General features: G+C 40.3%; 1 protein-coding gene across 10 annotated transcripts in view; it reads right to left on the bottom strand.

Annotated features, from left to right (window-relative positions):
• The window catches only part of Myo16 (myosin XVI), a 531,552-nt gene that overhangs the window by 243,730 nt on the left and 274,402 nt on the right, over positions 1-13,420 (bottom strand). For all 10 annotated transcript variants that reach the window (XM_087193116.1, XM_087193117.1, XM_087193118.1 and 7 more), the window contains one exon: positions 12,101-12,166. In XM_087193116.1, coding sequence (XP_087049242.1) covers positions 12,101-12,166 — 66 coding nt within the window. The remainder of the gene's footprint in view (positions 1-12,100; positions 12,167-13,420) is intronic.

Below are 13,420 nucleotides of genomic sequence, written 5' to 3'. Positions count from 1 at the left end.
GGGGACAAACGGTGGCTTTTGTCCTCATTTCTTGGTCCACAGGCTTTAGACTATTCTGCTGTGAAGAAGAGCAATTTAGGGCCGGGGATTTAGCTCAGTGGTTCTGCCACCTGCCTTGCAAGCACAAGGACCTGAGTTCAATCCCTGGTACCAAAACAAACAAACAAACAAACAAACCTAACATGGTGAACAAAATTGTGTGTGAGATGGGAAAGAAAAGCAGAGCAATTTGGAAGGATCCACTCTAATAGAGATCCCTGAGGAAGCTAAAAGCTTGGTTACTCATGTCAAGTGATTTCTCTAGCAGCATTTAATGTCAATAGCAAATCAGCAAGTATTTTAAACTTGAGCATCAGAAGGCCACTGAGGGTGAATCACACAGGAATTGACAGATTTCTTGGAAAAACAGAAATGTAATTAACTGCATTCCACTGAAAGGATGATTTCTGATTGCCATAGTGACTCACTGCTAGCAGTTTTAGTCCTCAGTTTCTAATGAATACCCTTAGATTAGAATTAAAAACTAAATATAGGAAGCCTTTGGGTCATGAAGAAACACCAGGCAAACTTAATTTTTATTTTATAAAATAACTGCTCTGTATCTTCAAGACATCAAGGTTGGGAACCTGAGAGAGCATGGCAGCCTCCTGATGGAAGGGGATTCCAGAGCCTGGGGACGGACGCCACATCTGCACCTGGGCACAGTGGAGACAACGCGGATCTTGCAGCAAATTATAGTGATGAAGGAAAAAGCATTGCAAATTTTACATAAATTTACAATTATTTATTCAGGAAAAGTTTTTAAAAGTCAAATAAATGATCTACAGCTGCAAGAAACACCCAAAGAGTCTCACAGTGGGGTGGCAGTTGTCAGACACTGAAGAGCACAGGTTGCCCACTACCACCCACCTGGCAACACCAGCAGGTTGAGCCAAACCCTGTGGTCACAGTGAGGTGGCCAGGCCTGGGCAGCTGAGTGTGTAGGTAGGGAGACAGCTGGTCCTGAAGCACTGGTCATGTTGCACGTGTGAGTGTCTGTGAAAATAGGCCCCTCGGCCCTTGGACGCCGTGAGCACCGTCCTGCCGTGCAGTGTGCTCAGCATTACGGTGTGTGCTGCAGAGGCCGCCAGCCCAGCCCCGACAGAACACACGGCTCAGCTTCCACCCCCACGGGGGAAGACTTGGGGGTGAGGGCCGCGTCACTCCTCAGTGGGGAGGTGCTGCTGCCGTGGAGCCGGGTCGTCTGTGTAAAGGAAGAGATGGCCATTCCTCCTCACACCCTGTGTACAATGACTTAGGTGTGAACTGAAGTTCCAATGTGAAAGCAGAGTTTAGATCACTTACATATGTATGCAATCTTACTCTCATGAACTGGAAGGAAGCAAACCGGGATCACAGACATAAATCCTAAGGAGGACAAGGGGGAAATCTCACTATAGTAAATTTAAGGGCTCCTGGTCAAGCGCATAGCAATAAAAGTAGGATAAGCAAACTGAGAAGGGAATAAGTGGCACATATAATCGTCAATTCTCAGCAGTTCGTAATAGACCCCGGGAATCGATAAGATGGAAATACACCAGAAAATTGGGCCAAGAAAAGAAACTGAAAAAACTGGTAAATGTATAAGAAAAAAAAGATGAAATGCTGTCTGATGACTGTGGAAATGCTAGTTCCTAAAATAAGATCACATACTACATGCAAATCACTGGCAAATTTAACCAAGAATAGTCTAACAATAATGACAACGATGCTTTAGGTGCTTTTCACAACACACACGGGTCCAGCCCTCCTGGAAACCCATGACCTGGTGTAAGGAGCATTTCCCTGTTCACAGCTGAGGAACTGGGTGGCAGGACACGTCAGCGACTGGCCCAGGCTGACACAGCCAGCTCCTGGTGGAGCCCAATTTCACCACGAAGAGTTTTCTACTGGGCAGGCCCCGTCTGCAGACCCAGCATTGCTGTTTTCACTGAGTAGAAGAATCTCATGCCCGTCTTCTAAACCTGATGTGTATATTACATCCTCTGTAAACCCCTCACGTACAAGCCAAAAAGGAACTCCTAGGACCTATCTTAAGAGTCTTTGTAACAGCACAAAAGACAGCAATAATAAAAGCCTGTAATAGGGATTAGAAGGTAAATACAACTGATTTTGTGTCAGTAAAAAGTATACTATTAGTCATTTGGAATAAATTAGCTAAGGACTGAACCTTTTGGCATGGAAATTTTTTGAAGACGGCATGGTTAAGGATGCTTTTAAACAGGGTGTAAATAATATGTTCTCCTGGTAACTTAGAGAATAGTGGGCTATGCAGCTACTTTACATGTGTGGCAGACAGAAAGGGGTTGTAAGTAGGGATGCAGCCTTCAGGATGGGGATTATCACCTGGCACGGAAGTAAGCTCTGCCCTCTATTCCCACAGTACAATCCCTGCTCTCTGCGACACCCTAGAATGCAAGCATAGCTCTATGCATCTACGACCTAGAAAGTAAATGTTGCAGTTAAACAAGGCCATGTTTTCTCACCACATTTTCCAAGCCGCATCTCCTCAGGAGTGTATGGGGGAACAGGTATTTTATTTGTTTATGCATTGTTTCTTAAATTAAATAATTTTACAGTACATTTTAGATACACATAATGAGCACATTCATCATAGGGAATTTGTGCTTGTACCTGGTGTATCTTGATTCTTCTTTTTTTCCCATTCCCCTCCCCTCCCTTCGACCCCTCTTCCTCTTGTTTACAAAGCTTTGTTTCTATTTTTCCTTCTTTTCTTTGCTTTCTTTTCCCTTCTTTCCTATCCCCCTCCCCCTCCCTAGTTCCCCCTTCCCATTTTAAATTTATTTTTAAAGGTAGATGGATAATGGGTACACAATTGTCTAGTGCATTATACTTACACATTTTGTGTTTTTCATTATTCTGGGATTTAGAATGAACATTTAAAATCATTAAATGATGGTGATACAGACATAAAACAAGCAGGGAGGCATCACCCAGGTTTATTTTCTTGCAGGACAAATTTGCTATTTCGAAAACTTATCCTAATACAATTTCACTTTTCTCCAAGTCGAGCATGGGTTGAATGTAACTTTGACCAAATGCTTTTAAACTCCACCGGTTCTGTAGACAGTGGAGGATTTCATCAGATGCGGCAGGAGAGACCTCGGGGCATGGGTGAACGATCCTCACAGGCTGAGCGCCCCTTCTCTAGGCCCCTTCGGGGTGACATATCCTCCTCTGGCCAAGTGGCACTAGAGGTTGGCCGACCTCTGGAACCTGTTTCCTGTGGGTCACCCCCAGGACCTCTCCAGCTGCCTTTCTGGGAAACCTGCTCTTGCCCGGGCAGAGCCCACTGCTGCCACTGGGGGACGCTCTGCTCACGGCTGCTTGATGCTTTCTAAATAACTACGGAAATAATAATGGGAGTACAACAGACGTTTCTATTTCATTGTTTTCCATTGAAGCTCAAGAGTTTCCAGTCTCCTGAGTGACTGACGACCATCTGCTTCTTAGACTGGCTATTGTTATCATTCTCGATGTCATCGCAGACTCTCAGCTGGTCCAGAAATCTTTCTCAGGGTGCCAGCCATGTCCTGTTTCCCATCCCCTCTCTCTATTTCACCTGATGCTCTTCCCATTGGTATTATTTAGAGACAAGAGGACTCCGGGACAGGAGACGCTTTAAGAGCTCTATCTCAGGTCCTAGGTGAGCTGTTGCCAATTTCTAGCCCTGGACCCCTGGTCCCGGGGAACACGGCCCTCCCTTATTTGTGGCCAGCTCCCTTCTCTCTTCCACGGTGCAGGGTCCTCTCACCATGCCTCCAGCAGGCTGCATTTCGGAAGCTGACGCTCTGCTTCCCCAGCTCACGTGTATTCAGCCAGCGGCCACGGCTGAGGTTTCATGGGAAACCTCACAGGCCCGCAGAGGCGGACGGCGCGGGGCCTGGACTCTGGTTTTGCATGATGCTGACCATTCCACTCTATGCGCCGGGCTCCACCCCCTATTTCTGATACACACAGTGCCCATGCAGCACAAGTAATGTTTTGGAGAAGTACATGTTTTTACAAAGGGCTGCATATAGTCAAAGAGAACAGCAAGAAACCAGTGCTGCTGAAAAGTAACTCTTGAATTCAAGTTTATGATCTAGGCCTAAAATAGGTCTTCAAATATCCAGTCTTTGAACCTCTTGCCCTGATCAAAATGGACCGTGAAAGCCCCTGTGGTCGCAGATTGCTTGCATTTCATAACACAGCTCTAGTGAACTCTCCTGCCCGAACAGTCCCTCTCCCTTATTGTAATCTTACCAGTTCTTTCCGATTTCCCCCAATTGCACTTCCTTTCCATGAAATGGCTTTCTCAACTCAGTGTTGCTTCGTTGCCTTCTAACCTCCTTGTAGGCAACAGGGCGACATGAAACTTTGAAATTAGAATGTTTCCTTTAGAGACAGCTGCTTCTCCAGACCTCCTCAGGCCTAGAGAATAACCACGGGCCTCTCCTCTCCTCAGCCCCAAGGAATGGACAGAATATGCAGGTGATGCTGGCCTGAGGAGGCCAGGGTTGACTTCCTATTTCCACAGGAAACAGGAGAGGGATGAGGCAAGAGTGGCGTTATCCACTGTCCCCTTGTATTCGCTCTCCTTTCTCTTCCTCACTATAAAGACCCTTGCACACGTGGACACAATGAGTCACTGATTCATGGGAACACGAAGCCCCTGTTCTCCTCTGAACTAGCTTTGAATAAAGCTTCTTTCCTTTGCCAAACACGGCCTCCCTTGGTTTGTTTGGGAGTTGCGAGCAAACGCACCTGAGTGTACGGACTTGAGCAACCAGTGACATCTTGACTTGTCATTAGTAGTGCAAATTCTCAACTCAGATCCTTCAGTGGGTCCTCAGCTCCAAGGGAAGTCTGTGATGTTTTCTGTTACTTGAGTTTTGTATTTACCTTTGTGGTCTAAAGGATGAGGACTATTATGGTCTGTATCTGAAATGCCCCCCAAAGGTCTCAGGCATTCAGAGGTGGGGCTTTGGGAAGGTGACTGGATCATGGAGGATAACGTGCTCATAAGTGGATTCATCTATTGAGGAGTTCAAAGTTGAATGTGCTGTTTGGAGGTGAAGTCTCATGGGAAGGAGTGGGTCACACGGAGTGTGGAAGGGTGTGCTTTTGTCCCTGGCTCCTCCCTTCTCTCTGTTTCCCGGATATCATTAGTTGAGCAATTTTCCTGGGCCATGATCTTCTGCCATGATGTTTCTACTTTGAAGCCAGCCTACCCTGAACTAAACCCTCGAAAACTGTAAGCCCAAATGAGCCTTTCCTCCTTGAAGTTGCGAGTGCCAGGTATTTTGTCCCAGTTATGGGAACACTGTCACAAGGACACTACCTCAATATCTCACACAATTTGTCCTAGTTCCGTGCACGTTCCTAGACTTGAAAAAAATCATGTCGATTCCTGATTTAAGATTGCTTCTGTGCAGCCAGAACAGAAAGATTTCCATCATTTCTCTTTTCCCTACATTTCATCGTTGTTCAAAGTAAACAATGTCACATGTCTTTAGCATAACTCTGCAGCACCATAACCAACCCTGTTCCTTGTTGATTGTCCTTCAGTTCCCCACCAGGGCCTCTTCTCAGGGATTGTCAGACTCGTGTTGCCATGGGAGCAAGCATCCAGTGGACTGAGCTTCTTGCTGCCCAGTGCTCTTGTGAGTCTCAGTGTGTGGCTGGCTGGGAAGGGGTTCTACACCAGGACAGATTACTGCTAGGAGCCAGAAATGAGTACATGCCAGGCTCAACACAGCACATGAATGCTAGCAAAGTCAGAGGGAAACACACGTGTTTCCAAGTGTTGTTTAGACGTGAAACAAGCAAGTAATTCTCCTGGTCTTTATAAACAGAATCATACTTCATATACATGATCATACTTACTATGTTATTTTCCTAGATATGACCATCTTAATATGTCTAATCAGCAGAAGAGGAAACTATAATATTTGAAAGAAAACGTCATTTAAAACAACACAAATACAATCATAGCCAACAGACAGGAAAAGAAATGGGATTTTTCTTTGGTGCATCCAGAGAATAAGGAGACCACTTTAAATTGAGTCTTACACAAAAAGCTAGTATTAAAATAATGAGCTCCAATGTACTACAGAGGACATTTGCTAACTCAACAGAAAACTAGGCTCTCATATCAACTTCACATCTCCACACTTGTGGGTTGTTACTTGTAACAAGGAGATGACGATCTATTGGATTCTGAATAACAGATGTGAAATCCAAGCAACAGGCACTTTAAATTCCATTATGAGCTATAAAAGTAGATAGTTCTATCGTAAGCTTTACACCAGTGCACACTGTATCTCATATATTTGTTACCTCATATTTTTCCATTTACTTTCTCATATTCTATGACAGTTAGTTGAAGATAGTGAATATAATGAGTGGTCAGTGTTTACACTAAGCACATTTGTTAAATACTTAATATATATATATATGTGTTAAAACTCAGGTGTAAGTTTATTTATATGAATTATATCGATGTATTTATAAATTATAGAAAATATATTTATAGTTATAGACATCATACATTACATTTTAAGTTTTAATGAACTATTTGGTAATTATTCCAATGTATTTCACCTTATTTATACATTGATAAGGAAATATGCCTCTTAATGTGCCTCTCCTTTCCTCTGGAATTATATATTTCTGAAAAAACTGCAAACACAACATATTATTTGAAGCCATAAAACTGTCATACTGTTGACACCTTCAAGATAAACAAACCACCAAATAACAGGCTTTTGCCATCCTAAGATCCAAATAGTGTAGAAATGTCAAATCTAACAACCTCCATATTCTACTGTGTCTGACTTAGAATCTGACCTCTACATTCACAGAAGAATGTAAATTGGAGTTATTTTTGTGCATTTATTTTTCAGAAGGTAATTCAAAGTTGACTTTGTCTCACCGTAAAATTCTCTTAACTCCATAATCATCTGTGACAGCACAAATACAAGCCAGGAGCAACACATTCTAGTTAATTTTAAATAGCACATGCGCATTCTTATGCTTTCTCTCAGCACCCCACTCCACCCCTAGGAGGTACAGACAGATGGATATGAAATCGCCAACTGGCCAAGGTGTTTGGAGGCAAATAATCTGATTTTCTGACACCAATGCAATAAAATGAGATACGGCCTCCTTTACCTTAGAGTTGTAATGAAGAAGCTGGTATCAGATTCATTCTCTTAACCAGGAGTAGCCATGAAAATTGTGCTAAATTAAGCATCCAATTGAAGGCCTCAGAAAATCACCAAAGCAGCTAGGATTTAAGGAGCCAAGATTCTGGAGAAAACCAAAATGCACAGAGCCAGCAGGCTCCGGCAGTGCAGCCTTTTCAGTGGGCATGCTCTTACTTCTGAGCCAAGATCACGGGCCGCACAGGAAGCGCATGTTAAATGTGGGGAAAGCGGAGCACAGATTTAGCAGTTTTGCAATGCCAAGGAGACACCATCTTACTCTGATTTGGGCTCAGTAGCGGAGCAAAGCCACATGGACAGCAAACCAGCTGCTCACCTGGGGCCTAGGTGGGGCTGCAGGTCAGGGAGGGAGCAGGTGCGACCAAGCCACCTTAGCTGGGTCAGGATGTCTGCCTACAGCTCACCTGCCCGCCGGGAGGGAAACGAGATGATTCTTCTTCGGAAAAATATAATGTCATCTTGGCCGCTAAAAAACTTTGATAAGGAATGTTCATTAGTGAAAAATTTCCATTTAATAGAAACAGACAAATGAGTGCACACACACAGACACAGCAGAGAAAGACCCCGCTTTAAGGTTCTCAGACACCAAATTTTAAGGAATACTGACTGACATGAAAACATGGAATGATAAAGAATTTCACCACAGAAGGGGAAATCTTCAAGTGTATGAAATGGAAAATTTAATACTGAAAGAAATTCCTAACATCTGCCATTAGTAGATGATTTTATCAGGGGATTCAAAAAAACAGAAGAGAGAATTAATAACTTGTTACGCCAATAAACCCAGCTTATATACCCAAAGATAAAGGGTAGATGACAGGGAAAAAATAGTTCAGGGGCTGGGGATTTAGCTCAGTGGCACAGCACCTGTCTCACAAGCACAAGGTCCTGAGTTCAATCCCCAGTACCAAAAAAGGTCATATTTTCATAGAATTCATACCGAAAAAAAATCACAAATAGAAACACAATGTCTTAAATTCAATGATAATGAGCTGGTGAAATATCGGTATGCATATCAACATGCATAGTTCAGTAAATCTGTGATTTATGAAAAATTACAACCTCAAATACTGATTTTAAAAAAGGCAATAAATGAATGCTGTATGTATGCAAACTAACTAAAAGAAGGAAAGAATAAAAGTAAAAACAGAAGTCAATTGTATAGAGAATGAATATTCAATAAAAGATTAATCCAAAAGAGTTTTTCCCTGGAAAGCGTGTTATAATTAATAAATTCACTGGATACTGACTTTAACAAGTCTCAAATTACCAGCATATGGAAAGAAAGAAAATCCCCCCAAATTCTACAAATATTAATAGACAAACAGGATGATGAATAATTCTATGCCAAAACTATGAAGATTAAATACAGTTCATTTAATTCTTAGAAAATACAATTATTAAAAACTAACATGAGTAGAAATAAAAATATGAGGAGCCCTACACATGTAATGAAATTGAATCCAGAGCTATGATTCTTCCTACAAAGAAAGTACAAGGCCCTACTGGTTCAGGGCAAATTCTTCTAAGCATCTGAGAAAGAAGGAATGCCAAGTGTTCACAAATGCTCCCAGAGGCTAGAAAATGGGAAACATTTTCAAATTTCTCTTATGGAGCAAGCTTATTTTAACATGAAGGACTGATAAAACAGTAAAAGAAAAATTAGAAGCTGATGTCTGACATGAACATAGATGTAAAAATTTTAAATTATTATCTAGTAGAATCCAGTATTACAAAGAAAATACTAAAATATAAAAATGAGAGGGAAATTTAACATTTGAAAATCAGGAAATATAATTCACAAACAAAATAATAAATGAGAAAATGAGCGTTTCAAATGGACGAGATAAAAATTAAGAAAAATCAAAATCCTTCACTACAGAGAAAATTATTAAAGTCTTAGAAAATGGAATCTCCTTAATATGATAGATTCATAACCATCTTCATTCTTAATGTAGTTACTAAAAGTTCAGGAGAATTGTCTTCTTTTATACTAAATCACAGTTTGTGTTCAAGGAAATACTATGGTTATCTTATCCAGAGGAAAAAGGAAAGCCTAGCAAAAGGTTGGAAAGAAAGAAATAAAACTATTTTGTTGTTGTTGTTGTTTTTGGTACCGGGGATTGAACTCCGGTTCTTGCACCTGCGCAGCAGGCAGTGAAACCACTGAGCTAAATTCCCGGCAAAATTGGTCTTTTTTGAAGGCAACGTAATTGTGTACATAGAAAAATTAAAAAATACTTTTATAGTTAAGTGAATTTCATAAACTTACTGGGCTTGGGGCGTTATTTTTAAAATATTTTTTATACAATAAACATCCACAATTAGAAAATAGACATTACAATTTATGTATAACAGTATTTAATCAGAGCTATAAAAGAAATCTCACGGAAAAGAGAAATACGATTATTTATTGAGAAGAATTTTACAGACCCAAACAAATGAGTATATTTAGAAACACTTATGTGTTTAGTTGTTCCTAAATTTAATGCAATAAAATTCAAAATCCCGGGGAATGTTGCACCCTCTCATCTCAGGGTACTGGTGAGTAGATTCTGACTCAAAAGGACTAAGAAGACACAAGGCAGCTCTGACGTCCATGTGGAGGACTTGAGTTCAAGAAGTCACCGTGTCTTATCATGGACCAGTGGAACAACGAGAGAATTTCAGGAATGAACCATTCGTGTTTGGTGAGCTGATTTATGCAAAAGGGTGAGGTAGTGGGAAAAGGGAGGTCTTTCTAAGAAACAGGTTTATGTCAAACTGATGCGCTTAAAGAAAAAAAATTAATCTTGACCCCGTATCTTAAGATGTTTTCCACATACATGGAGACTCTGCAATACTTAAATCTCCGTCGTGAAGGAAAAGGTGACATCACAATTGTAATCCTTTTCATTTTAAAGCCTTGAACAGATACCTCACAAAAGAGGCTGGCAGTGGACAAAAATTATGTGAAAATGTGGCCAATCCCACTTCTAATCAGAGAAACACAAAACAACAAGAAGATGCCACTGGATATACCTAGTAGAATGACAGACAAACACAACAAATAAAATTTACCCAAAGAAGCAAAGCAAGTAGAATTTCTGTAATCTATTGGGGGCAGCATCAATTAGCACAACTTAGAAAATTGTTGATATTTCTCAAAATTGAATACATAAATATGCACTTTGACCCACCAATTTCACTATTAGGTATACATCCAGCAACCAAGGTATGTATATATGTTATCTAAGTACATGTGTGGGAATGCTCCTGGTAGTAATACCCTTGCTGAAACAGGCCACATTTCCATCAATAATTTGATTTCCATATATACACAAAGGGATTTATTTTTTTGCTAGTGGGGATTGAACCCAGTGTAAACTACATCCTCAGCACTTTTAAATTTTACCTTGAAACAGACTCTCTATAAATTACCCAGGCTGGCTTCCAACTCGTGGCCCATCTGCCTCAGTCTGTGTCACAGCTGGGATGCAGCTGTGCACCATCCTGCCCAGCCACAAAAGGGGATTTTATATAGCAGCACAAAAGCAAAAGCCTACTCCACTTCCTACTGTATTTATTATGTTGCTACACACAAGAACATGGAAGATGCTACTCATACTCTTATTTCTTGATCTGCATGATGGTTTTAAGAGTGTGACTGCTTTACATAAATTAGATGAACATGATATTTAGTATTTGTACACCATACAACATTGATGCACTGCTTGCATTGCTATGCTAAAATATTTACAGAAACATTAACTATGCCACAACCGCACAGTGAGAAATAGCACTGAGTTGTCCTCAGAACTATTTAATAATAACCACAGATCAGGTTAATGCTAATCTTTGGTTGAACTTCTGAAATGATAATGGGAGGCTTCTCCCTGCCATCCCTCCCCGGGGACTCAGATTACCCAGCATGAGGTCCGGGTGGGTGGAATGGAAGGAGGAGAGTGGACAAGTTTCAAGTCAGTTTGAAGGCCACGTGGAATTGCACTTTGGAATGCAGGGTGCAGGGTGGGTGTAAGCAGGACTCTCTTGTGCTCAGGAGCTATGCATGTGAGAAGTATTTGACTCCTTGAAAGGTGGAGAGTTTCCACCTCTCTCTGTCTCCTCTGTCTCTATCTTTGCTTCTCCCTGGCTCCCTGCAGTATCATTGGTATGTTCGTGCTGCAGGGCTCCATACCTACTCCCCGGCTTCCCTTTGTCATGGACGTGCTCTGTATTAGGATTTATGCTTCACAAGTGGACCAGTCTCATGGGTACACACAAAAACAGGGAGCTCCTATGATATACAGTAATATTTTTTGATCCATTGCTATTGAAAACCACACCATATTTTCAGCTAGCTGGAATATTTTCCTACATGTAATTTGCCTCTTGCTTTGGAGGGCCTCATACCTAAACCCAGCCTGTCCTTTGGAAAGACTGCCACACGTGGTGTCACTGCTCTTGTCCTGCTGCTTTACTGGGACAGAACCTCTTCAAACAGGAGGCCCATGCTCAAGTAAGCTCGGCACCAGTTGGTCTCGGATCTGTCAAACATGTATAGGAAATGTGGCTCTGTACTATTTAATTTTAGTCTGTCTAGTGAACAGTCATAGCAGAATTACATCTTTTAAGTACAAAGAATATTTTTGATAAAATTACTGATCTTCAAAGTTGCTTTGGAACAAACTAAAGTGACTCATGTGACTCAGAGAATTTAATTTTTTTTCTCAGAAGTATGACTTTAATTATTGTTTGATTTGTCTCTTCTTAATCATTCACTGGGTAGATATGAGAATCCCTAGTGAGTGTTATTCTATGGGACTAAATGATATTTTAAAATTTACACTTACCATGGGAGAATAAATTGGGAGGTCCTTGAATGGGTTGACCAGCAGGAGGATGTCCCCAATAAAAGTCTGTGAAGAAAAGGTGTAAATAACTCATGAGCCACAGACTTAAGTGTTTTTAAAAATTAAAAATGACATAATTTAAAAATCATTCTGGCAAAGATAATGAATATGTGAAAACCATGCTTTAACATTTTGCAAATTGTTTCAAATATTATAATTAAAGAAATGCAAATGTTAAATTAAATAAAACCAATAGATTTTGTTCCACTAAACATGTAACAAGTGAAATGGTTGAATTCTAAGTGTTTATCTGAGAAGAATTTTGTGAGAATCAGACTGAATAAAAAATGCAGAATGTAAACATATGACATGTACATAAGGAGAAGTAAACAGAGTAGTGAGTTCTATGCTGCTGTAGAATAATGATGAAACAAATCTGAAGTATTATTAAAGCACAAAAAGAAAATAATTTGTTAATTAAAAAATTTAGTAGTGAGGTATAAAGGCACAAAGGACAGATGGAAAAAGAAAAGATAAAATGATAGATTTAAACCCAAGCATACCAGCAATTACAGCAAATGTAAAGTTACTAAATATTTTAAAGATAAGTATGAACTAGATTAAAATACTGAATAGGTGCTACATTCAATCTGTATACATGATAATTAACTTTGTAAGGTCTTCTAAGATAAATAAATGAACCCGATGATGGCAAAATAAACATGGGTGGGGGAAAGGGGGAAACCGAAGTGAAATGTATAGTGTACTGTACAGTTCCCTACAGTGAATGTCATCATCATGTACCAAAAACATGGACTGATAAAAGCAAAAACAAAAGGCTGAAATGTAAAGAGTAAGAAAATTTGAAAGTGAAAGGATGAAGCAATAACCAATAATCACAGCAGGAAAGGTCACTGTAGCACTCCTTAATGCACAGAAAATGCAATTCAGGAAGCATTACAGAAATACAAAGGGGCATTTCCTAATGGTAAACTGACAAATCAGTTAGGAAGATACATCAGTTCTAAATTTCCATCATAATAAAACCCAACTCAATTATATGAAACAAAGACAGATACAAGGAGGAAAAACTCAAATTGACAATGACAGTGAGGAACTTTACCAGCTTTTCTTAGGAATTAATGGAATAAGCAGACAAAGTTTTGATTTATAGAGTGCACTGCTGGAATAAGGATTCCCTTGAACTAAACACAGAGAAATTTGGTAAATTTAGAAGGTATTAGGAACAGAAGTGTGCTCTCTGATCAAAGTAGAATTAGGATAACTTTATTGTGTATTGGAAACTGGGTAGGAAGGTTA

The sequence above is a fragment of the Heterocephalus glaber genome, unplaced genomic scaffold, assembly GCF_053883595.1.
Source record: "Heterocephalus glaber isolate CG9 unplaced genomic scaffold, H.glaber_assembly_v1.0 deba00001579, whole genome shotgun sequence".
Classification (NCBI taxonomy): domain Eukaryota; kingdom Metazoa; phylum Chordata; class Mammalia; order Rodentia; family Bathyergidae; genus Heterocephalus; species Heterocephalus glaber.
The sequence above is the reverse complement of the archived record's forward strand: the minus strand, read 5'-3'. Positions and strand labels throughout refer to the sequence as shown.